Source organism: Mobula birostris, chromosome 11, assembly GCF_030028105.1.
Source record: "Mobula birostris isolate sMobBir1 chromosome 11, sMobBir1.hap1, whole genome shotgun sequence".
In the NCBI taxonomy this organism is placed as follows: domain Eukaryota; kingdom Metazoa; phylum Chordata; class Chondrichthyes; order Myliobatiformes; family Myliobatidae; genus Mobula; species Mobula birostris.
In genome coordinates this window covers 88622664-88648438 of record NC_092380.1, presented here as the reverse complement: position 1 = coordinate 88648438, position 25775 = coordinate 88622664, and the positions used below count along the sequence as shown (strand labels likewise).

At 39.9% G+C, this 25775-nt stretch overlaps 1 protein-coding gene across 1 annotated transcript in view; it reads right to left on the bottom strand.

The window, feature by feature from the left end:
• LOC140205243 (very-long-chain 3-oxoacyl-CoA reductase-A-like) overlaps positions 1–25775 on the bottom strand; it is a 162319-nt gene that overhangs the window by 77923 nt on the left and 58621 nt on the right. Inside the window, exon 4 of the mRNA XM_072272682.1 lies at positions 10118–10228. Within this exon, the coding sequence (XP_072128783.1) occupies positions 10118–10228 (111 nt within the window). The remainder of the gene's footprint in view (positions 1–10117; positions 10229–25775) is intronic.

Below are 25775 nucleotides of genomic sequence, written 5' to 3'. Positions count from 1 at the left end.
GCCTCCTCCGACTATTTTCTCACTGTCCTCGAGGTTGCAGGTTTACTCTTCACCAGAGGGACGTAGCAGGGTTTTAGATGCACCAGGTTGTGATCTGACCTTCCCAGTGGGGGGAGGGGAGAGAAGCAGTATGCATCCTTAACGTTAGTGTACATCAAAGATGAAACTGCTATTTGTGATGTGCCACAAACATCAATCCTGGGGGCAGAGCTATTTACAAATTACATTAAGGACTAAAGTTCTGCCAATATAAATACTTAAAACAAGAATGCAATCTGAGAGAACTGCTCAAATATCCTACAAAGGGATACGGTCAAGTTAAGCATCCAGGCAAGATGACGGCAGATGGAATACAATATGGAGAACATCAGGATATTGATTCAGGTGGACATGAGGAAACATTTGACTGACGAGAAACTAATACATGGTGATCTTCAAAGAGGTCTTGATGCTTGAAACACAGTCACAGAAATGTTACAGAAAACTTTCTGGACAATTAAAAACCCAGTCAATATGCTGACATTTACTGCAATACAGGCTATGTTAAGGAAACTCACTGGAATTAGGCAAGAGCTTTGAAGAGACAGCATCTCAAAAAACTGCATTGCACTTTTTCCATCTGTGACCAAATGTTCACTGGATTCACGACACTTTTTTTGCTCTTTCTTCCCCTCCGCTCTTCCACCATATTCTCCCATTCACCCTCACCACCACCCCCCCCACCCCACTCCCCAGGAAACACTTGAGTAAGATTGGGCATTTACACTGGTTTAGGAAGGCATCTCTGATTTTCCTGGTGGTGGCGCATGGAGTAACAGCAATCTGCCATTGCTCCAGCTCTAATTATCTTACTATTTCCAACCTTTCTTGAATCTTCTTTTTTAAGTGTGATATTCTTTCATTATGGCTGGAAGGAGTGCCAGAGGTACTAAAAAGGATGATTTTCCTGCCTCTTTGGATTCTATTATAGAATTGTTACAAAGTCACACACGAGAAGCCTGAGAAGTTTCAACAATTCAGCACTGAATTCAAACAAATAGATGGTACATTAGACTGTATTCAGCAAACTCTTAATGAACACGATAAATGTATTAAAAATAATGAGGAAAATTTGTTGGCTCTGGAAATGGAAGTGGATGAATTACAGAAGCTTTGTGAAAAGCAATCAAAGTCCAACGAAAAGTTAAGACAGAAAATCATTGACCTAGAAAACAGAAGTAGAAGGAACAACTTACAGGTTCAGGGTCTCGAAGAATTAATCGAAGGTAACCATCCTATGGAGTTTTTTTTGCAAACTTTTTTCAAGAATTATTTCTGGAGATTTTGAAGTCTGTGCCTATGATTGATCGAGTTCACACATCTCCTGCGTTTAGACCTCCTAATGGTCAGAAACCAATATCACTAATACACATCAAAGTTGCTGGTGAATGCAGCAGGCCAGGCAGCATCTCTAGGAGGAGGTACAGTCGACGTCTCAGGCCGAGACCCTCTCGGCCTGAAATGTCGACTGTACCTCCTCCTGGAGATGCTGCCTGGCCTGCTGCGTTCACCAGCAACTTTGATGTGTGTTGCTTGAATTTCCAGCATCTGCAGAATTCCTCTTGTTTGCGTTTTTAAGATCACTAATAATCTGTTTTCAGGAATTTAAAACAAAGGAACTCTTAATTCGCGAATCTCGTCGAAGAGACTATAATGATCACAAGATTAGAATTGTCAAAGATTATTCACCTGAAGTTAATGCAGGAATGCGTTAAGTTCAAAGAAGTTACGTCCGAGATTTTTAATACGGGTTTCAAGCCTTCACTTTGCTACCCAGCCCAACTCAGAACCACACTTAAAAATGGTTCTTTCCAACGGTTTCGCTCGACTGTTGAAGCACAACAGTTTTTAAAATCCGAAGGCTGGTTGTTTAGTTTCTCCTTACATGAAGACACAAGAATAAGTGAGAATCTTTTAATTCGCAAATCCCGTAGAAGCGGCATGATTGGTTATAGGGTGGAATATTAAGATTCTCAAAGATTATTCACTTGAGGTTATGCAGGAATGTGCTAAGTTTAAATAAGCTCTGTTGGAATTTTTTTAATAAGGGTTTTAACCTGTCCCTTGGTTACCCAGTTTGACTGAGAATCTCATTAAAGATGGATCCTTCGAATGGTTTTGTGTGACTGGTGAAGCACAAAGATTTTTTAAATTTGAAGGCTAACTGCTTAGTCTGCTTTTCCATGAAGGTACAAGATTAATGTTTAATGTCTATCTGTATGAATAGTTGTACTTTTTACTTTTGGTAAACCTTTTTAACTGCTACACATCAGTCAAGGAAGCCTAACGTTCCCTCCCACGACCTCACTTCGGAAAATCGGACCATCAGGCCGTACTCCTCCTCCCGGCTTACAAACAGAAACTGAAGTGGGAGGTCACGGTGTCAAAAGTAGAGTCGCATTGAATGGAGGAAAAGGACAAGGTCCACCATGACTGCTTTGAATCGGTGGACTGGTTAGTATTCAAGGACTTGGCAGCTAACCTCAGTGATTATCCCTCAGCTGTCACAGACTTTATTTGGAAATGCACGGAGGACTGTGTGTCTTGCAAGACGATCCCGGTATTCCCTAATCGGAAACCTTGGAAGAATTATGAGGTCAAGTCCCTTTTAAAGGCTAGAGCTGCGGCTTTTAGGTCCGGGGATACCAATCGCTACACAGAATCCAGGCATGAATTCCTGAAAGCCATTCAGGGTGCCAAGAGGCAATATCGAGCCAAGTTGGAAGCCCAGGCTAACCAGAGGGATGCCAGTAGACTATGGCAGGATCTAAATGAGATCACTGGGCGCAAAGAAAAGGCTGGGAATATCAATAACTGGCGCTTCTGTTCCTGACCAACTTAACGTATTCTACGCAAGATTCGAACAGAAGAGGAGCATCCCGTTCCCTCTGGATGAACCGGACCTGGTGGCATCAAGATTCATCGTCACCAAGGAGGGCCTTCCTGAAGATAAATCCAAGGAAGGCGACCAGCCCAGTTGGCATCCCAGGACGGGTTCTCAGGGTCTGTGCAAGCGAGCTAGCTGGAGTGTTTGCTGACATCTTCAACTGCTCCTTGCTTCAGTCTAAGATGCCCTTGTGTTTTAAGAAGGCAACAATAATCCCAGCGCCGAAGAAGAGCAAGGTGGCATGCCTGAATGACTATCCACCTGTGGCTCTGACATCAATTGCTATGAAGTGCTTCGAGAGGTTGGTTATGGCACACATCAACCACAGCCTACCAGTCAACCTCGACGCTTTGCAATTCGCCTACCGGAGCAACAGCAACAGTAGATGCCATCTCTCTGGCCCTACATTCCTCCTTAGAACACCTGGAGAATAAAGACGCATACGTCAGGCTCCTTTTCATTGACTACAGCTCTGCCTTTAATACCATCATTCCAAATAAACTGATTCCTAAGCTCCGGAACCTGGGCCTTAGCACTCAGATCTGCAGCTGGATCTTCAGCTTCCTCACAGACAGGATGCAGGCTGTAAAAATAGGGGACAAGCTCTCCTCTACAATCACTATGAGCACCGGTGCCCCACAAGGCTGTGTACTCAACCCCCTGCTGTACTAACTGTACACCCATGATTGTGTAGCCAAGTTCCCAACAAACTCAATATATAAGTTTGCTGATGACACAACAATTGTAGGCTGTATCTCGATGAGTTTGAGTACAGAGAGGAAATTAAGAACCTGGTGGCATGGTGCGAAGACAATAACCTATCCCTCAACGTCAGCAAGACGAAGGAATTGGTTGTTGACCTCAGAAGGAGTAGCGGACCGCACGATCCAATTTACATTGGTAGTGCGCAAGTGGAACAGGTCAAAAGCTTTAAGTTCCTCGGGATCAACATCTCAAATCGCCTGACTTGGTCCAACCAAGCAGAGTTCACTGCCAAGAAGGCCCACCAATGCCTTTACTTCCTGAGAAAACTAAAGAAATTTGGCCTGTCCCCTAAAACCCTCACTAATTTTTATAGATGCACTGTAGAAAGCATTCTTCTCGGGTGCATCATAACCTGGTATGGAAGTTGTCCTGTCCAAGACCGAAAGAAGCTGCAGAAGATTGTGAACACGGCGCAGCACATCACACAAACCAATCTTCCACCCGTGGACTCACTTGACACCACACACTGTCGGAGCAGTGCTGCCAGGATAATCAAGGACACGACCCACCCAGTCGACACACCTTTCGTCCCTCTTCCCTCCGGGAGAAGGCTCAGGAGCTTGAAGACTCGTACGGCCAGATTTGGGAACAGCTTCTTTCCAACTGTGGTAAGACTGCTGAACAGATCCTGACCCGGATCTGGGCCGTACCCTCCAAATATCCGGACCTGCCTCTCGGGTTTTTTGCACTACCTCACTTCCTATTTTTCTATTTTCTATTTATGATTTATAATTTAAATTTTTAATTTTACTAATTTTTACTATTTTTAATATTTAATATTTGTAATCCAGGGAGCGGGAAGTGCAGAATCAAATAGCGCTGTGATGATTGTACGTTTCTAGTATCAATTGTTTGGTGACAATAGAGTATAAAGTAACTAATTTCCTTTTGTATTTTTTAATACCATATTTTTGATATACAAGAATTGAATCTCTTGTTTGGGTATTGCTTAGTCTAAGTTTGAATATAAATAACCTCGAAACTAACTGGAGCTATCACCAGGTTTTTTGGGGGGTTCTCCGTAGTTCGCAGATGCCAACTTTTTATTGGTCGGTTTTCTTTCTTTGGGAGGTGGACGGGGGTATGGTTTTTTTTCTCAGAAGCTGTTTTCGAATTTTTAGTCAACTTGTTGCTTGGTTACCATTTCTCAAGGTTTATGGCTTGGTTTTTACACTTACATTTTAACCCTTCCTTTAAATAGTATTAAAAATGGACCAAACTATTAATTTATTCAGTTTTAACGTGAAAGGGTTAAATCACCCTGTTAAACGTAATAAGATTTTTGATTATACTAGGAAATTTAAGGTCCCTATTATTTATTTATTATTTTTTTTTTTTACAAGAAACTCACATACGCAAATGTGATAATTATGTTTTTTTAGCCGTTGGAATGGACTTTGTTTTCACTCTTCTTTTCAGGCTAAATCTAGAAGAGTTTCGATTCTTATAGATAATACACTTTCCTTTGTCCAATATAAAGTAGTGTCTCATACTAATGGATGTTTTGATATAGTTTCAGGAAAACTAGATAATAAATTAATAGTATTTACTAATGTGTATGCCCCAAATGTAGATGACCCAGGATACTTTGATCGCTTTTTTTCCGTTTTTACCAGATCTGAATCTTCAGTCTTTGGTGATGGGAGGAGATTTTAACTGTTGGGTAGACCCAATTTTAGACTGATCATCTTCCAAACCGGCGTCTCTTAATAAATCAGCTTCATTTATTCAATCCTTTTCATTCAAATATGGTATAGTTGATGTTTGGCATTTTTTTTTTATATCCTTCAGATAGGGAGTATTTGTTTTTTTTCCCCTCCATGTTCATCATACATATTCCAGGATTGATTTTTTTAAAATCGATAGTCAAATGATTTCACCAGTTCGTTCCTGTGAATATAAAGAGATTGCTGTTGCAGATCATGCTCCTATATTTCTATCTTTAAAACTCCCTGGTCTTCTTCAAACCAACAGATTTTGGCATTTTAATACAACTTTGTCATCTAATAAGGAATTTTTTAAATTTCTAGAGAAGCATATTTTTTTTTTGAAGAGAATAAAAAGGAAGAGACTGCTAATCTTATTGTATGGGATACTTTCAAGGCCTATATTAGAGGACAAATTATTTCTTATACTGCGAGTGTTAAGAATAAAACTAATAAAGAAAGAATTGAATTAGCCAATCAATTGAAACAATTAGATCAAAGATATGCTATAAGCTCCAGATCCTGTTTTATATAAGAGACGTGTTGAAATTAAAACTAAATACAATCTTCTGTTAACATATCCAATTGAAACTCAACTTCTTAAAGATAAAACTCAATTTTACATTCACAGAGATAAATCAGGCAAAGTACTGGCCAACCAATTAAAAACTTCTGTAGATAAATGACGAATTAAAGAAATTTGTAAAACTAATGGTGATAGGACAACTGATTACTCTGAAATAAATGATACCTTTACAGAATTCAATTCTAAACTTTATAGCTCTGATTCCCCTAAAGATAATACTGTAATGAGTAATTTTCGAGATCAATTAAATATCCCTGCATTTTCTGCAGATAATTGCAAACAGATGTATCAACCCATTTCTTACGAGGAAATCGCTGAAGCTATACGTTCATTACACTCGGGGAAGGCTCTGGGTCCAGATGGATTTTCCGGAGAATTTTATAAGGCTTTTTCTTCATTAATTATAACCGCAGTTACACTTAGTCTTTTTGGATTCTTTCCAATTGGGTAGTTTGCCTCAATCTTTATAAGAAGCTTCTACTTCGCTTATCCTAAAAAAGAACAAGGATCCAACTGAATGCTCTTCATATAGGCCAATTTCATTACTCAATGTTGTTATTAAAATTCTTTCTAAAGTTCTGGCTCGTAGGATTGAAAATATTTTACCTTCTATTATTTCTGATGATCAGACTGGATTTATTAAAAACCAACATTTTCATTTTAATATACGCCGTGTATTAAATGTTACTTACTCTCCTTCTCAGGAGCTATCAGAATGTGTGATATCCTTAGATGCTGAGAAGGCCTTTGATGGGGTTGAATGGAATTATTTATTTAAAACCTTAGAAAAATCTAATTTTGGACCAGATTTTATTCAATGGATTAAATTACTTCATCTTCTTCTGCTTGGACTAATTTTCAAAATTCCAAACCATTTAAACTTCACCGCGGAACTAAACAAGGCTGTCCACTGAGTCCTTTGCTTTTTGATCTAACTTTAGAGCCCCTTGCCACTGCTTTTTGAGAATCTAATGATATCTGTGGTATTTTAAGGAGAGGTATCAGCCACAAAATCTCGCTTTACGCTGATGATATATTGCTTTTTATCTCTAATGTTGAGACCTCGTTACCTTGCGTACTTTCTTTACTCTCCCGTTTTAGCCAGTTTTCAGGATATAAATTGAACCTACATAAGAGTGAATTATTTCCTTTAAATAATTTGGTATCAATTAATACTAATCTCCCTTTTAAAATTGTAAGGAATCAACTTACTTATTTGGGTGCGACAATCACTAAGAATTACGAACACCTGTTTAAAGAAAACTTTCTTACTTTATTGAACCATGTAAAAGAAAATTATTAAATTGGTCACCTCTTTCAATATCGTTGATTGGACGAATTAATTCTATTAAAATGAATATTCTACCTAAATTTATATATCTTTTTCAGGCTTTACCCGTTTTTATTCCTAGATCCTTTCTTGACTCTCTTGTATCTATTTTATCCTCCTATATATGAAAAAAAAACGTCCTCGTTTAAATAAAGTTCATCTTCAAACACCTAAAAAGTCTGGAGGTTTAGCCTTACTTAATTTTAGGTGTTATTACTGGGCAGTTAATATACAATATCTTGTGTTTTGCTATATTATTTTAATCATGTAGACTGTCCGTATGGGTTTCTTTAGAAGCTAACTCTGTTAATAAATTTTCAATTATTTCTCTTCTTGGATCCTCACTTTCTTTATTTGTAAGTAAACTAACTGATCGAGGATCTGGATACAATTTAGAAAACATTTTGGTTTATTGAGATTTTCCCTTTCTAGTCCCATTTATTCTAATTATTTTTAAACCCTCCATGACTGATTTAGTTTTTAAAGAATGGGACAGGTTGGGTATTGAATGTTTTTGGGATCTGTTTGTTGGAGGAAATCTTTTTTCATTTGAGCAATTGTCAGCTAAATATAGCTTACCCAAAATGCACATTTTTAGATATCTACAAATCAGAGACTTTCTAAGATCTCAATTAGGCAGATTTCCTTTAAGAACTTACTAGACGTAATTTTTAATTTGACACCTTTTCATAATGGTTCAATATCTAATATTTATGGTATGTTACTGGAGATGAGGAATGTTCCTTTAGACAAAATTAAGAATCTCTGGGAACAAGATTTACCAACATCAATATCTGAGAAAACTTGGAATGAAATTTTTAAACTGGTTAATACTTCATCGCTATGTGCTCGCCATTCCCTCATACAATTTAAGGTGGTACATATGGTCCATATGACTAAAGATAAGCTATCTTGTTTTTATTCGGATATATCTCCCTACTGTGATGGATGTAATAATGGAGAAGCTTCATTAATTTATGTGTTTTGGACTTGTCCAGATCGTGAAAAATATTGGAAGGAAGTTTTTCAAACTTTTTCTTTACTTCTTAAAGTCAATTTTAAGCCTAATCCTCTGACAGCTCCATTCAGTATTGTTGCAGGACAAGATATCAAGCTGAAGACATCTGATTTACATATTTTGGCCTTCAGCTCTCTTATAGCTAGGAAGACGCTTTTGTTTAAGTAGAAAGATGTTTCTCCTCCTACTCATGCTCAATGGTTATGCAACGTTACATCATGCTTAGATTTAGAGAAGATTCGTTGTTCAATTTCTGAATCACGTCAAGACTTTCAAACATTGTGAATTATCTTCAAAACTTTCAAAACCCTCAATTCGTTGTTTAAATTCAGATGTTGGCTATTATTACTTTTTATTATACGAGAAGGTATTTTACCTTTTTTTTTCCTTAATAAACAGCCTTGGTCATGGTAGGGGTTAGGCTCTTTTTTTTGTAATAAATTAGTATATTTCAATATAACTTTGACTAACCTACATGAATACAGGGTAATGAGGTTATTATTATGAATAGATATAATGCAATTAGTAGTTTTTTTACCTTTATATATATACTTTCTTGTACTCTGTATTCTTCTAGGTAGAAACTAATAAAAATATTGAAAAAGGAAGGTATCTGAAACAATGAGAAATTCAGAAACACCATATCCTGCAGCTGGGGATCTCAGACAGGTTCATTCGCTTGAAAGATTGTGAATCTTTGGAACTCTCTGTTTCAGACTGTCAGTGCTCAGATGTTTAAAAAATTAAAGGCTGCTTTGAAAAGCTTGTTTTAGGGAATAATGGATGTAGAGAAATTGGGCACAAAAGCGTTAACCACTATATGATAATGGTGGTGGAACAGCCAAGGAGCGTTATGGGCCTACTTATTTATTTCCAGTTTGATTTCAGACACATTCACCATCAAGCCTACCAAAAGAGCTATTCCTGAGAATGCTTGGAATTTGGCAAACTACTACGGGGGAAAATTTCCAAACTATACTTATTTGCACAGAAGTAATGTGATTATATAGTAGTTTTAATTCAGCAGAGTATTCCAAAGCACCAGATGAAAATTTTTTAAAAAACTCAGATAGAGCTTGGCTAAAAGGTATTGAACATAGAAATCTAGAGCACATTACAGGTCCTTTGGTTCACAATGTTATGTCAATCATGTAACCTACTCTAGAAACTGCCTAGAATTTCCCTACTGCATAGCCCTCTATTTTTCTAAGCTCCATGTATCTATCTATCTAAAAGTCTCTTTAAAAACTCTATTGTATTCACCTTTACCACTGTTGCTGGCAATTCATTAATCGCACCCACCACTCTGTGTAAAATACTTACCTCTGACATTCTCAAACTTTTAAAAAATATGCCATAAAAATGAAGAAATTAGTTTAGGGACAAAACTCCCAAGCTTACAACCTCAACAACCAAAGGAAGAGCTGGTAAAAGATGAAATGATTAATTCAGTGGTGAACAAAAGGAGAGAATTGGAGGATCAAGGAGATGACAGAGACAGACCACATAGTAAGTTTAAATTGCCAATGTAAGTCAGCAAAGGATGATGGCTGAACAGTTCACAGTTCTGCTTATTCTAATTTATTCAAATTTGAGAAAAGTGGAATAAAAACTATGTGTAGGATTCCTGGAAGAAAGCAGGTTTAACATTTCAAAAGAAAGAGCCAAAAGTAATAACCAAAATTGATTTAACTAGTTCCAGTACTTAAGCAATGAAACTGTTTTTATACACAGATGATTACCCAAAGATACACAAACAGCAATCATTTTATCTTAGAATACGTACCGAGTACACCTATTTCCAGTCCAGCCAGAACAGGCTCAATAATCTTGTAGATCTCAACTCCTTCTCCAAAATCCACAGCAACTGTTTTTGTTTCAACACCAAACTGCTCATCTAGAAAACAAAATAAAATATAAATTAAACAAAATTAAACCCTTTTAAAAAGATGGAAATTGGTTCCCAAGTACAGGTGCAAAATCCAGGTTTGCCTTACAACTAAGTTCTTAGGCATTTCAAAATGTTCAAAAGGTTTCTTATTACATTAAAACTATATAAGACTTTCCAAACTGCAACTTACACCAAGCTTCTAATATTAAAAGGTGTAATCTGGCGGCAAAAGTTATTGTACACTTATGCAGTAATGTTGTGGAACAGAGTAAAGTCAAAACTGGTTTTCTTGGGAGTTATGGTGACAAAGGATTATTAATCCTGCCAAATTTACAGCTGTGTAGTTTTAAACAAATTTTTATTCAAACAGTACATCTTTACAAATGTTTAAAATTATATTACATTAAATATTTCAGCTGCTGCCTCTTGGGAGTTTGTACGTTCTCCCCATGACCACATGGGTTTCCTCCGGGTGCTCCAGTTTCTCCCTCACTCCAAAGACATACCAGCTGGTAGGTTAATTGGTCATTGTAAACTGTCCCGTGATTAGGCTTAGATTAAATCAGGGATGGAAGGGTTGGAAGTGCCTACTCCGCACTGCATCTCAATAAATAAAACAAATAAAAGTTAAATATACTGAATTTTCTCAAAGGCCAGGAAGATTATGTAACCCTCTCACCAGGGATCATAAACCAACTCCGCTTGCTAGCTAATTCTGCTAACGACCACATGACTCAGCAGTGAGAAGGCCACCTTTCATAAACAATACAGGTGTCCCCCGCTTTTCGAACGTTCGCTTTACGAAACCTCACTGTTACGAAAGACCTACATTAGTACCCTGTTTTCGCTAACAGGTGGTGTTTTCACTGTTACGAAAAAAAAACGCACAAAAAAAATCAGCGCACGATAAAAGGCAGCGCGCGCCCCAAGCAGCCGCTCTCCCGGATTCGAAACTGCATTCTCGCTGGCATTGCTTAAACACATGCCTGTGAGCAGCCGTTTGCAAGATGAGTTCTAAGGTATCAGAAAAGCCTGAAAGAGCTCGTAAGGGTTTTACACTTAGCGTAAAACTAGACATAATTAAGTGTCTTGATCGTGGTGAACAAAGTAAGGACTAAGTGAGTTTGGCTTGTGGAAGCTGACGAAGATAATATTGAAGAGGTTTTGGCATCCCATGACCAAGAACTGATAGATGAAGAGCTAATGCAATTGGAAGAGGAAAGGATAACAATCAAAACCGAATGAGTAATGATAAAGTACGACTTTAATTTTGAAAGGGTACATAGGTTTAGGGGATACTTGCAGGATGGTTTGAGTGCTTACAAAGAACTGTATGATAGAAAAATGCACGAGGCTCAGCAATCAAGCAAGCTTTCCACATCAGCCACAGCAGACGATGAACCTCGACCTTTGACATCGAGGCAGGCAGAGATAGAAGATGAGCTGCCTGCTCTAATGGAAACAGACGACGATGAGATGACACCCCAGTGTCCCACCACCCCAACACCCAGGCCGCAGATACCAATTCGCGGAGAATGTAGCGGTAGCCGGGAGACACACAGTACATTTTTAAGAAAAAAGCCGAAATAATCATGCTAATTAATTAGGTACCGCCCGGCATGTAATTGTTGGCCCAGATCAGAGGCGATGCAATCGGCAATCGCCTCTGATCTGGGCCGACAATTACATGCCGGGTGGCACCTAACTAATTAGCTTGTTTATTTTGTTTTTTTTCCTCAAAGATATGCTGTGTGCCTCCCGGCTACCGCTGGACCTCTGCATGCTTCGCGGCAATGTAACGGGTCACTGCCCGGAGGGTGGGGGCCACTGCACCACCCCAACCTCCGACTCAGCCTAACACACTATCATCATTGTGCTCGAATCTGTCCCAATTCCGGTAAGTGATACTATACTATACGTACATTATTTCTACTTTATATCGGCTGTGTATTTTTACGTGTTATTTGGTATGATTTGGCAGCTTCATAGCTTGAAGGTTACTGGAGAGTGCTTGCGCCGTGTTCTTGCTGACGGCGCTTGCGTGAGATTTTCGCTACGGAGGACAGTTCAGGCAATGATTGTGGAAAAGTATTTCTACTTTATATAAGCTGTGTATTTATCATATCATTCCTGCTTTTACTATATGTTACTGCTATTTTAGGTTTTATGTGTTATTTGGCATGATTTGGTAGGTTATTTTTAGGTCTGCGAACGCTCACAAAATTTTCCCATATAAATAAATGGCAATTGCTTCTTCGCTTTATGACATTCCGGCTTACGAACCGTTTCATAGGAACGCTCTATCTTTGGATGGTGGGGGAAACCTGTATACGCCCAGGATCGGTATGATTTGGAGTTTAACCAAACAGGAAAGTTAAGATGTTCCAATTAAGAAGCCTATGTTATAGTGAATGCTGTGTAAACACTGCCCATATATAGTTATCAGTAATTCAGAAATGACAGATCGTAAACCAGCATAAAATTAAAGAGAAAGCAGATGTACCAAATTTTCAACTTTAACAACAGTTACAGAGAAAGGAAAAACAAAAGGGCCCATTACAGTTAAATCAGTCCAATGTGCACATAAATGTTGGAGCTCATTCTGGAGTAGTCGAAGGTCTATCTTTATACTCACGTGCTGGACCTATAGTCTGTGTGTAGGCACCCGCCACAGTCTGAACTTCCATCTAAGATCATCTCAAATGAACTGGCTCTCCCTCAGGAGTATTGGTCCTTCATCCTTGGAGCCATTCATCTGCACAAAACACATCTTGCAAATGGGACTCTCCTTCCAATGGCATTCTGCGGCATCTTCCGTTGTGCGATGTTCTGCAGCTTCCACTAAAAAAAACTTCAAACCAGACTCTTGTCCTTCAGGAAACTTTTCCCCACGGCTCTATCACATCCCACAATCCTGACTGGCTGAAACATGTGGCTCCTTATCTTCAGCCAAAGCCAAAACACTTTTTTTCCCCAGCAGGTCACACTGCTTTTACAGAAAACAGCTAAATTAGAATACCTCACAGTACAGCAGGAGAAATCTTAAACAGGATAATAAAATTAGAATTAGACTCTTATAGATTACCACCAACAAGAAACTTTCCAATAGGTTGCAATGGCAATTTTACTGAAGGATTAAGTTGTAAACTTGCATTTTCTAATATCTTGGGTTACATCTATATTCATAAGAATACTCCACCACATTGATACTTTGGCCTTTAACTTGGACTTAAAAGATTTGCTGCACTCAACTGTGTAAGCTGGCCTTTATTTACAAGGACTTGTACTGCAACACTCCAACACAAACAAAATTATATCAGCTGTATTTCAATCTTGCCAGTTACAAAAAATGCACCTTTGCACCCTTTTTCATATCTCAAATAACTTTCTTCACATGTAAAATTCCTTCAGCTATGGCATGCATCAAGCAAATGAAGAACATTCAAACAAAACCACATGTTGGAAGGTCGCACTCAAAATACCAAAATTAAATGAAGGATTTAAAGCTCAGAATGCAGATAAGACAAGTGTCTTTAGGCGAGGATCAAAGTATACACAGAATGTTTAAAAATGAAGGCAGGCCTCCAGAAGTAAACTGGCCACTTCCAAAAAGCAATGATATTTGATGTGGTCAAGTGAACTACTTTCAGTTCCTTGTTTCCTTCTTCCAGCTTAAAACATTGTCAATTGTATATTTTTCCCCCACAAACATTTCTCCGCTGAATGAGATTTTCTACCGAATCCAGATCAGTAGAAGAAAAGACTTCAAAACCTTTGAAATCTGCCATAATATTGCATTATTTCTCCCCCCCATTCAAAGACGTTCAGAAATAATTAAGGGTTAAAGATAAAATTTTAAATCAGTGGAAAATTCTGCACTACCTCTATCAATTAATTTGTCTTAACTTCACTTTCTCATCTTCTTAATCAGTCATTCCCCTGCCTCAAAGTCTCAATCGTTAAAATCAGAGTATCCAGACTCTCAATCCTTGAGTAAATATTAAACACTGATGAAATTACACATTTGTCACCAAAAATATTGACCACAAAGCCATAATAGTTATATAGGATTAAGATAGAAATTGCAATCTCATTGCAAATTTAATATTCTTTTAATTTAGTTTTTAAATTTAATTATTTTTATTTGAACGCAACATTTCATCTGACCACAAGAGGGAACAAGACTTGGGAAAAGGTTTAAAGTTGCTTGAAGTTTATTATGGCATGGTCAGCTCTATAAAGGCAAGCTCCATTTCATCACAATTGACTTGTTTCCCCATGCCAGAATCAAATGACTGACGAAACTTCTTTCCCCTTCCAATAGATCAGTCAGTATTTAACCAGATCATTGCTTAATTCCACAAAGCTAGAACTCTATACTCTCAACTCATGTATTGTTATTCTCCCAACAAAAATCAAAATAGATTTCTTTCCAAAGGCAACCACTTACCAGCAGAAATTTTGAGCGAGCTGTTGATCACGGGTATTTTTCAGACAGCAAATGAGTCAGACTCACGACCTTTCCACAATACCACCCAATCCCAAATAGATTGGTGTGCAAGCATTGTGGTGTAAAAGGTTCCTTTCCTCCTAATTAAAGTATGCAATAGGTACTGCTGCTGGAACCACTGACATAATTTCAATATGCCCAAATCTATTTTTCAAATTTAATTTATTTTTAAAGCCCTTACAATAATGTTAAGGGAGAATAGCAACAAACTACAAGCAGAAGTAAAGGTCAAAATAACATGATTAAACTATATGGGATACAGTTACAGAACTAGTACAGGATAAAAAAAAACAAAAAATCTTTACAGATAGTAGGACAAGATTTTGTCAGGATGCTCAGAAATTCCCTTTGATTGTCAAATCCTGAACTTGGCTAATCATAACAAGGGTTTCCCTGACCGCACTGACATTATAACCCTCATGGAGTCCAGTGTCTGAGCTGCAACTCTTTAGGAAATATGTTCACTGAAGTAATACAGGAATAGAACCTTCTTCAGTGACGAGAAACTACTATGAGGGAAGATGGGAAGTGTCTATTAATTCATGTTTTTAGAGTGTGTTTATTTTAGAGATACACCACAGTAACACCTCTTCTGGCCCACGAACCTGCACCACCCAATTGACACCCATGTGCCCAATTAACATACTCACCCGAATGTCTTCGGAATGTGGGAGGAAACCTGAACACCTGGAGAATGTACAAACTCCTTACCGATGGTGGCAGATTTGAACTTGGACTTGCTGGTGCTTTTGCACTCACCGCTACACTACCGTGCTGCCCAGTTTAATTATTTATTGATACTTAATAACTGGTGATTGCTTCAGAATATCAGAGACTATCAAGGTCTTTCATCCAGTATTTAAAAATGCAAACACGAGGAATTCTGCAGATGCTGGAAATTCAAGCAACACACCAAGTTGCTGGTGAACACAGCAGGCCAGGCAGCATCTCTAGGAAGAGGTACAGTCCACGTTTCAGGCCGAGACCCTTCGTCAGGACTGCGAAGGGTCTCGGCCTGAAACGTTGACTGTACCTCTTCCTAGAGATGCTGCCTGGCCTGCTGCGTTCACCAGCAACTTTGATGTGGGCTCCTTCACCCAGTATATTTGACATCAAAACCAAAGGCACAACCATCAGTGGTATTCCAAATATTTTACATGCAAACTCCTCATCACTTGGAACCAAAAAAAACTGTGGGCAGGTAGTTGGCAAATCTAAAAGAACGTTGCATGTGCTCAGTAGATCAGTTGATAGTATAGCCAATTTACCATCAACAGAAAGTTCAGGCCAAAAATGAGGAATTATGAAGCGACAAACATTCAAATTATTGACATAATATAAGATTCACATTCTTCACACGTAGGAATAAAATATGAGAAATACGCAAGCTGTGCATCAACAGATTAGCACATGGCAGAACACAATGAAATCTAACCCAAAATAAACAATTACAAACTGGAAAAATTATATATAAAAATTATGCATAGCTGGATGATTACAAAATCAGAATCAGGTTTATTATCACTGACATGTGACATGAAATTTGTTAACTTAGCAGCAGCAGTTCAATGCAATACATAACCTAATAGAGAGAAAATATAATAATAAATAAAACAATGATAAACAAGTAAATCAATTATGTATATTGAATAGTTTATTTAAAAATGTGCAAAAACAGTAATACTGTACATTAAAAAAGTGAGGTAGTGTCCAAAGCTTCAAAGTTCTTTCAGGAATCGGATGGTGATTAAATGATTAAATTAAATGGTTATAACATTAAGTTACCTTTTTAAGTAGTTACTGATGTGGGATATGCAATGGCTAAAAAAACTATTTACCATATACAAAAATTACTTTACAGATTACCTTTATGTTATGACTAAGTACTGTTATGGTAATGTTGATTCAGAGAATGACCAGGATGCAAGGATAGTTCACTTGCTTTTCTAAAAATATAAATTCCTAGCTTTAGATGACATCCCAAATCTTCACAAATTTCTAAGAAAAGGGAGGAGCTGCCACGTTTTCTTTGTAATGGCAATTATGTACCTGATCCAGGACAGATCCTCTGAAACCATAACACCAAGGAATTTTAACTTGTTGACCCTCTCCACCTCTGATCCCCCGATGAGGACTGGCTCAAGGACCTCCAGTTTCCTCTTCCTTAAGTCAATAATCAGCTCCTTGGTCTTGCTGACATTGAGCAAGAGGTTGTGACAGAACTTAGCCAGATTTTTCAATATCCTCCTATATGCTGATTCATCCATTTTTGATTCAGCCAATGGTGTTATCAGCAAATTTAAATATGGCCCCGGAGCTGTGCTTAGCCTCAGTCATAAGAACAAAGTGAATAGCACAGCTGGCTACACACACAGTCTTGATGGAGATTGCGGAGATTATGTTGCCAATCCAAACTGACTAGGGTCTGCAAGTGAGGAAATCAAGGATTCAGTTGCACAAGGAGGTATTGAGGCCAAGATCTTGAAGCTTATTAATTCTGAGGGATGATATTATTGAATGCTGAGCTGTAGTCAATGTAGAGTATCCTGATGTATGCATCTTCTGTCCAGATGTTCCAGAGTTGAGTGACAAGCTAATGAAATGGCATCTGCTGCTGACTTATTACAACGGAAGGAAAAATAGAGCAGATCCAAGTTGCTTCTCAGGTAGGAGTTCATTTGTTTCATCACCAACCTTTCAAAGCAATTCATTACAGTGGATGTAAGTGCTACGGTATGATAGTCATTGAGGCAGGTTGCCACATTCTTCTTTGGCACCAGAATAAAGTCCTACCTCGAATGATTGTCTTAAAGTTGTCACAGCTTTATTGTCTACTTTGCTCAGTTAGTAGTTAGCAACTCCTAAAAATGCAATTTCCATTTCTTGTTGTTCTTGCACTGTCCTTCAATCTTCCTGTAATTTGAAGACTGCAGCACCAGTAGTGAGGACCAAGAAGGTATGGACAAATAAGGCAGAGAAGCACTTACAAAACTACCTTAAATTTATGGACTGGACTTGATTCAGGAATTCATCTTCGAATTTGAATGAGTATGCCACAGTTGCCACTGATTTCACTAAGACCTGAGTGGATGAGTGTGTGCCTATGAGAACTTACTGTACATACCCAAATCAAAAGTCATGGATAAACTAGGAAGTTTGTAGTCTGCTGAGGGCTAGATCTGTGACATTTAAGTAACCCAGGTCTGTAGAAGAAAACCAGGTATGACTTGGAGAGGGCTATTTCAAGAGCTAAGAAACAAGTCCAAGCGAGGTTGTGGGTGACATAAGGTAAACAAATTGGGCCTCTGTACCTCCTTCTGCAACTGGATCCTCAACTTCCTAACCAGAAGACCACAATCTGTGTGGATTGGTAATAACATCTCCATCTCACTGACAAATCAACACTGGCGCACCTCAGGGACGTATGCTTAGCCCACAGCTCTACTCCCTCTATGCTCATGACTGTGTGGCTAGGCACAGCTCAAATGTCACCTATAAATGATACAACCTTGGTGAGCAGAATACAAGATGTTGACAAGAGGGCATACAAGGGTGAGATATACCAGGTAGTTGAGTGGTGTCATAGCAACAACATTGCACTCAACATCAGAAAGACCGGAGTTGATTGTGGACTTCAGGCAGGACAAGACAAGGGAACACAAACCAATCTTCATAGAGGGATCAGAAGTGGAAAGAATGAGCAATTTCAAGTTCCAGGGTGTCAATATCTCGGAGGCCCTAACCTGGCCCCATCATATCGATGCAGCTATAAAGGCAGTTTGAGGAGATTAGGTATGTCATCAAAAACACGTGAAAATTTCTACAGATGTACCGTGGAGAGCATTCTGCTGGCTGCATCACCGTCTGGTATGGGGGGGGGGGGGGGGGGGAGAGCGGGGAACTGCAGCATAGGATCGAAGCTTGCTGCAGAGAGTTATACCTCAGCTCCATCACGGGCACTAGTCTCCATAGTATCCAGGCCATCCTCAAGGAGCGGTGCCTCAAAAAGGTGGCGTCATCATTAAGGAGCCCTCATCACCCAGAACATATTCAACACTGCCCCCCACCCAAAAGTTTTCATGTGTTATTGTTTCTGAATCACAGTGCATTTAACTTGGCTTTTTCAATGCTGATCAACAAAAAAAAAACTTTTTCGTGTCAAAGTGAAAACTAATTTCTACAACTTGGTCTAAATTTATTACAATTGTTAGACACAAAATAATTGATCACATAATTACTCACTCCTTTCCAGTCAGTATTTAGTAGATGCACCTTTGGCAGTAATTACAGCCTCGAGTCTGTGTGGATAGGTCTCTATCAGCTTTGCACATCTGGACACTGCTATTTTTCCCCATTCTTCTTCATAAAACTGCTGATCAAGCTCTGTCAGATTACATGGGGATCATGAGTGAACAGCTCTTTTCAAGTCCAGCTACAAATTCTAAATTGGATTAAGGTCTGGACTCTGCCTTGCCCACACCAGGACCCACTGTTACAGGATGACAGTGTTCTTAAGATGGCGTATGGTGTGATGGCCTTCATCAACTGTGGGATTGAGTTCAAGAGGTGTGAGGTAATGTTACAGCTATATAGCTTAGTCAGACCCCAATTGGGAGTATTGTGTTCAGTTTTGGTCACCTCACTACAGGAAGGATGTGGATACTATAGAGAGTGTAGAGCAGATTTACAGGAATGTTGTTTGGATTGGAGAGTATGCCTTATGAGAATAGATTGAATGAAGTTGGCCTTTCTCTTTGGAGCGACAGAGGATGAGAGGTGACCTGATAGAGTTGCATAAGGTGAGAGGCATAAGGCCAGAGGCTTTTTCCAGGGCTGAAATGGCCAACACAAGGGGTCATAGTTTTAAGGTGCTTGGAAGTAGGTACAAGGGGGATGTCAGAGGTAACATGTCAGAGAGTTGTGAGCGTGGTGGAATGCACTGCCAGTGACAGTGGTAGAGGTGGATACAATAGGGTCTTTTAAAAGACTCTTAGATAGGTACATGAAGCTTAGAAAAATAGTGGGATATGTGGTAGGGTAATTCTAGGCAGTTTCTAAAGTAGGTTACATGGTCGGCACATCATTGTGGCTGTAATGTGCTGTAGATTTCTCAGATTCTATGATAAATAACTTTGTTGTTTTTAAGCCATTCCTCTGTAGCTTTGGCTTTATGCTTGGGGTCATTGTCTTGCTGGAAAACATGTCTTCTCCCAAGTTCCAGTTCTCTTGCAGAATATAACAAGTTTTCCTCCAGGATTTCCCTGTATCTTGCTGCATTTATTTTACCCTCTACATTCAGAAGTCTTCCAGGGACTGCTACAGCAGAAGCATCCCCACAGCATGATGTATCCACCATGCTTCACGGTAGGGATGGTGTGTTTTTGATGATAGTTGTTGTATGCATAGTTTCTCTCATCTCAGCCACTGAAGCTTGCAACTCCTCCAGAGTTGTCATGTGTCTCTTGGTGGCCTCCCCCACTAGCCCCATTCTTGTGCGGCCTGCTCTAGGAAAGTTTACAGCTGTACCATATTCTTCCCATTTCTTGATGATTGACTAATCATTTTTATAGGCACTGCATATATACATATACTTAATACAATTCAGTTTTTTCTATATTCATCATGTATTGCATTGAACTGCTGCTGCTGAGTTAACAAATTTCACGACATATGCCAGAGATATTAAACCCGATTCTAAATAGTTTTCACACAAATTCTCCCACCATTTATAGTCAATCTCATCCTACATTAGTTATTTGATATAGTTTATTTCTCTCCTTACTTGCAGTCCCTTTCCCCTCATGAACCTATTGCATCCAAACCCTCAAAACAATTAAAATCTGCAGTTTCCATTCTTCACACTAGGCCCTCCACAATATCTTTACATCTAATTATCTGCTCAGTCACATGCCTATGTTCATCTTTGACCCACTCCCTGTGAGCAAAGGATTTAGAATTAAATGACTAGATAACCATTCGAGTCATCAATTCAAATCGGGTTGTAACACATAGCACTACTGGGCCTTTACTGTTGTTCTGCAGGATAATCCTGGAAATGCAAAAGGAAACCACTCACCCACATTTTAGTGTGGGCTATTCTAAATCACTCAATATGCAAAATTGGCCAGTTAAGATCCTATTCACACCTACCAAAAATTTTTACGAACTGATGCAAGTTTGCCTTATGGAGCAAAAAAATCAGCCTTTTAATTGATACCCAGGACCAGTTGGCTCCAGACTGCAGCACCACAGCCTTGTTCAAAACAGACTACAGGTGACTGAATTTCAATGAAGCATTTAATACTGGCTAAATTGAAATCAATGAGTATCAAAAGGAAAAAAAACACAAGGTACGACTCCAACACTGGAGTGGGCGGGAAAATCGAGGTTGTGGTAGGCCAGTCAGCCCCAGGCCCAGAGCATCTCAGTAGTTGTTCCTCATTGCAGGCTTTTGTAACTTCTGCTTCACCAATGACTTTCCTTTCAACATAAAATCAGTTGAGGGGATATTCACTAATACCTCCACAAAGTTCAATTCTATTCACAACTATTCAGCAGTTTAAGCACCCCTTGACTGCATGCAGCCAGATCTACATGACAGTAAGGCATAGGCAGATAAGTAGCAACACACACAAAACGCTAGAGGAACTCAGCAAGTCAGGTAACATTTATGGAGAAGAAGAAACAGTCAACATTTCTGCACAAGAACCTTCACCAGGACTGATTTAGCTTCATCCCCCTTCCTTTCCAGTTTTTATGAAGGATTGCAGCCTGAAAAGTCAACCATTTATTCCTTTCCACAGATGTTGTGCGCTTTGCTCTGGATTTTCAACATCTGCAGAATCCCTTGAGTGCTTGTGTAACATACAACCTTTTCATGACAGAAGGGCCAAGCAATGACCACCAAGAGGGAATCTTACCACCTACCCTTGACATTCAAAGGTATAACTAAAGTCCACCATCATCAATATCCTGAGCATCGCCGCCAACCAAAAATTCAGCTGGACCAGGCACATGGCTGTCAGAGCAGGTTAGAGGTTGAGTATCCAGTGACGAGTGATTCACCTCTTAACACAAGCACAAGCCCTCTCCATCATCTACAAGTCATGTCAGGAGCAAAGCAGAATACACTCCACATCTATTGATGAGTGCAACTCCAACACATATGTAACTTGAAATGATCTGGGGCAAAATCCCACCAATGCCAGCATAGACAAGCTATTAGATTATTTAGCCACTCTAAATTGCCCCAAATGGTAGAATCTTGGGAGGGGGAGAGGTAGCTCATGGGAATGTAGGGAGAATAAAATAGGATGAGTATAGCGAGAGGACTGATGGTCAGCAATGGATCAAGTGGGCCAAAGAACTTATTACCTGCTGTATGACTAACTGAACTGACCAGATCTACAACTACCATGCTCTATTCTCCAGGCATACCTAATGAATCACAAGGTATGGTTTGCTTTCTTGTGCCCGTACCACTGGTTCTAATTGTTTACACTGCCAGTACCTCCTTATTTCCTCAGCTACATCCTGCCTTTAACAACATCTTGTTGGAAAATGAAAACACGAGGAATCGTCTCGGCCCGAAACATCAGCTGTACCTCTTCCTAGAGATGCTGCCTGGCCTGCTGCATTCACCAGCAACTTTGATTGTGTTGTCAGAAAATGACTTTTTTTTTAGTATCATGTTAATACAGAGCTCTATTTCACTCAACTTGCTTTTAATAGATAACAGAAATTTACTCTAAAGCAGGGAAGCCCAATCCATTACCTTTGGTTGTTGTTAAAAACCTATTTCTGAAGTACTGAATGGTAATTATCTTCAACCAAACCAGAATGGTTGCTACCCTGAATCACAGAATCAGATTAGATATTGGTATAGCTGTTTTTTGATCCACTACCATCGATGAATCTTGTCCCCAACTCAGTTCATCCTATGCTTAAAAACTCCCATCTGTACTTTTTAAAGTCTAGATTTAATTCTAATAATAATAATAACTTAGTTCCGTCCCGCGACCTCACTTCGGAAAATCGGGCCATCAGGCCGTACTTTTCCTCCCGGCTTACAAACAGAAACTGAAGTGGAGGTCATGGCGTCCAAAGTAGTGTCGCGTTGGACGGAGGAAACAGATGAGGTCCTCCGTGACTGCTTTGAATCAGTGGACTGGTTAGTATTCAAGGACTCAGCAGCTAACCTCGATGAGTATGCCTCAGCTGTCACGGACTTTATTTGGAAATGCACGGAGGACTGTGTGTCCCGCAAGACGATCCGGGTATTCGCTAACCAGAAACCTTGGAGGAATTATGAGGTCAAGTCCCTTTTAAAGACTAGAGCTGTGGCTTTTAGGTCCGGGGATACCAGTCGCTACACAGAATCCAAGCGTGAACTCCGGAAAGCCATTAAGGGCACCAAGAGGCAATATCGAGCCAAGTTGGAAGCCCAGGCTAACCAAAGGGATGCCAGTAGACTATGGCAAGGTCTAAATGAGATCACTGGGCGCAAAGGCTGGGAATATCAATAACTGTGGCGCTTCTCCTCCCGACGAACTTAACGTATTCTACGCAAGATTCGAACAGAAGAGGAGCGTCCCGCTCCCTCCAGATGTACTGGACCCGGTGGCCTCAAGATTCATCATCACCAAGGAGGGCCTTCCTGAAGATAAATCCAAGGAAGGCGACAGGTCCAGATGGCGTCCCAGGACGGGTTCTCAGGGTCTGTGCAAGCGAGCTAGCTGGAGTGTTTGCTGACATCTTCAACTGCTCCTTGCTTCAGTCTAAGATCCCCTTGTGTTTTAAGAAGGCAACAATAATCCCAGTGCCGAAAAAGAGCAAGGTGGCATGCCTGAATGACTATCCACCTGTGGCTCTGACATCAATTGCTATGAAGTGCTTCAAGAGGTTGGTTATGGCACACATCAACCACAGCCTACCAGTCAACCTCGACGCTTTGCAATTTGCCTACCGGAGCAACAGCAACGGCAGATGCCATCTCTCTGGCCCTACATTCCTCCTTAGAACACCTGGAGAATAAAGACGTATACGTAAGGCTCCTTTTCATTGACTACAGCTCTGCCTTTAATACCATTGTTCCAAATAAACTGATTCCCAAGCTCTGGAACCTGGGCTTTAGCACTCAGGTCTGCAGCTGGATCTTCAACTTCCTCACAGACAGGACCCAGGCTGTAAAAATAGGGGACAAGCTCTCCTCTACAATCACTCTGAGCACCGGTGCCCCATAAGGCTGTGTACTCAGCCCCCTGCTGTACTCACTGTACACCCATGATTGTGTAGCCAAGTTTCCATCAAACTCAATATATAAGTTTGCTGACGACACAACAATTGAAGGCCGTATCTCAGGTAATGATGAATTTGAGTACAGAGAGGAAATTAAGAACCTGGTGGCATGGTGCAAAGACAATAACCTATCCCTCAACGTCAGCAAGACCAAGGAATTGGTTGTTGACTTCAGAAGGAGTAGCGGACCGCACGACCCAATTTACATCGGTGGTGCACAAGTGGAACAGGTCAAAAGCTTTAAGTTCCTTGGGGTCAATATCACAAATCATCTGACTTGGTCCAACCAAGCAGAGTTCACTGCCAAGAAGGCCCACCAGTGCCTTTACTTCCTGAGAAAACTAAAGAAATTTGGCCTGTCCCCTAAAACCCTAATTTTTATAGATGCACCGTAGAAAGCATTCTTCTAGGGTGCATCACAACCTTATATGGAAGTTGTCCTGTCCAAGATCGAAAAGCTGCAGAAGATCGTGAACACGGCGCAGCACATCACACAAACCAATCTTCCGTCAGTGGACTCACTTTACACCGCACGCTGTCGGAGCAGTGCTGCCAGGATAATCAAGCACATGACCCACCCAGCCAACACACTTTTCGTCCCTCTTCTCTCCAGGAGAAGGTTCAGGAGCTTGAAGACTCATACGGCCTGATTTAGGAACAGCTTCTTTCCAACTGTGATAAGACTGCTGAACAGATCCATACCCTCCAAATATCCAGACCTGCCTCTCGGTTTTTTTTGCACGACCTTACTTTCTAGTTTTCTATTTTCTATTTATCATTTATAATTTAAATTTTAAATATTTACTCATTTTTACTATTTTAAATATTTTTAATATTTAATATTTGTAACCCAGGGAGTGTGAAGCGCAGAATCAAATATTGCTGTGATGATTGTACGTTCTAGTACCAATTGTTTGGCAACAATAAAGTATAAAGTATAGTATGTTCCTGATTGACCTCTAATACACATAAATAGATGTAATTAAATACTTGCTGCCTGTGCCTGCTAACGTGTATCCAACCAAATTAAGCTAACATCCTTCCTGATGGTAGCAGTGAGAAAAGAGCATGGCCTGGATGGTAGGGGTGTCTGACGATGGATGCTGCTTTCCTGTAACATTGCTCCATGTAGATATGTTCAATAGTGGGGTCTGTGATGAACTGAGCTGTACTGAGGGGGAGGTGGGGCATTAGCAGAAGTTTGAGAAGTCAATGTTCACCTCCCCCTCGTACCCCATCCGTTATTTATTTATATACACACATTCTTCCTCTCTCTCTCCTTTTTCTCCCTCTGTCCCTCTGACTATACCACTTGCCCATCCTCTGGGCTTTCCCCCCCTCCCCCTTTTCCTTCTTTCTGTGCTTTTCCTTCTCCCTTGGCCTCCAATCCCATGATCTTCTCATATCCCTTTTGCCAATCACCTGTCCAGCTCTTGGCTCCATCCCTCCCCCTCCTGTCTTCTCCTATCATTTTGGATCTCCCCTCCCCCTCTTAAATCTCTTACTAGCTCTTTCTTCAGTTAGTCCTGACGAAGGGTCTCGGCCTGAAACATCCACTGTACCTCTTCCTAGAGATGCTGCCTGGCCTGCTGCGCTCACCAGCAACTTTGATATGTGTTGCTTGAATTTCCAGCATCTGCAGAATTCCTCGTGTTTGCGTTTGAAAATCTTTTCTTTGTACTTTTGCCAGTTAAATAAAGGTTCACGTGAATTAATATATCACAGATTTTTGTTTTTATTGCATTT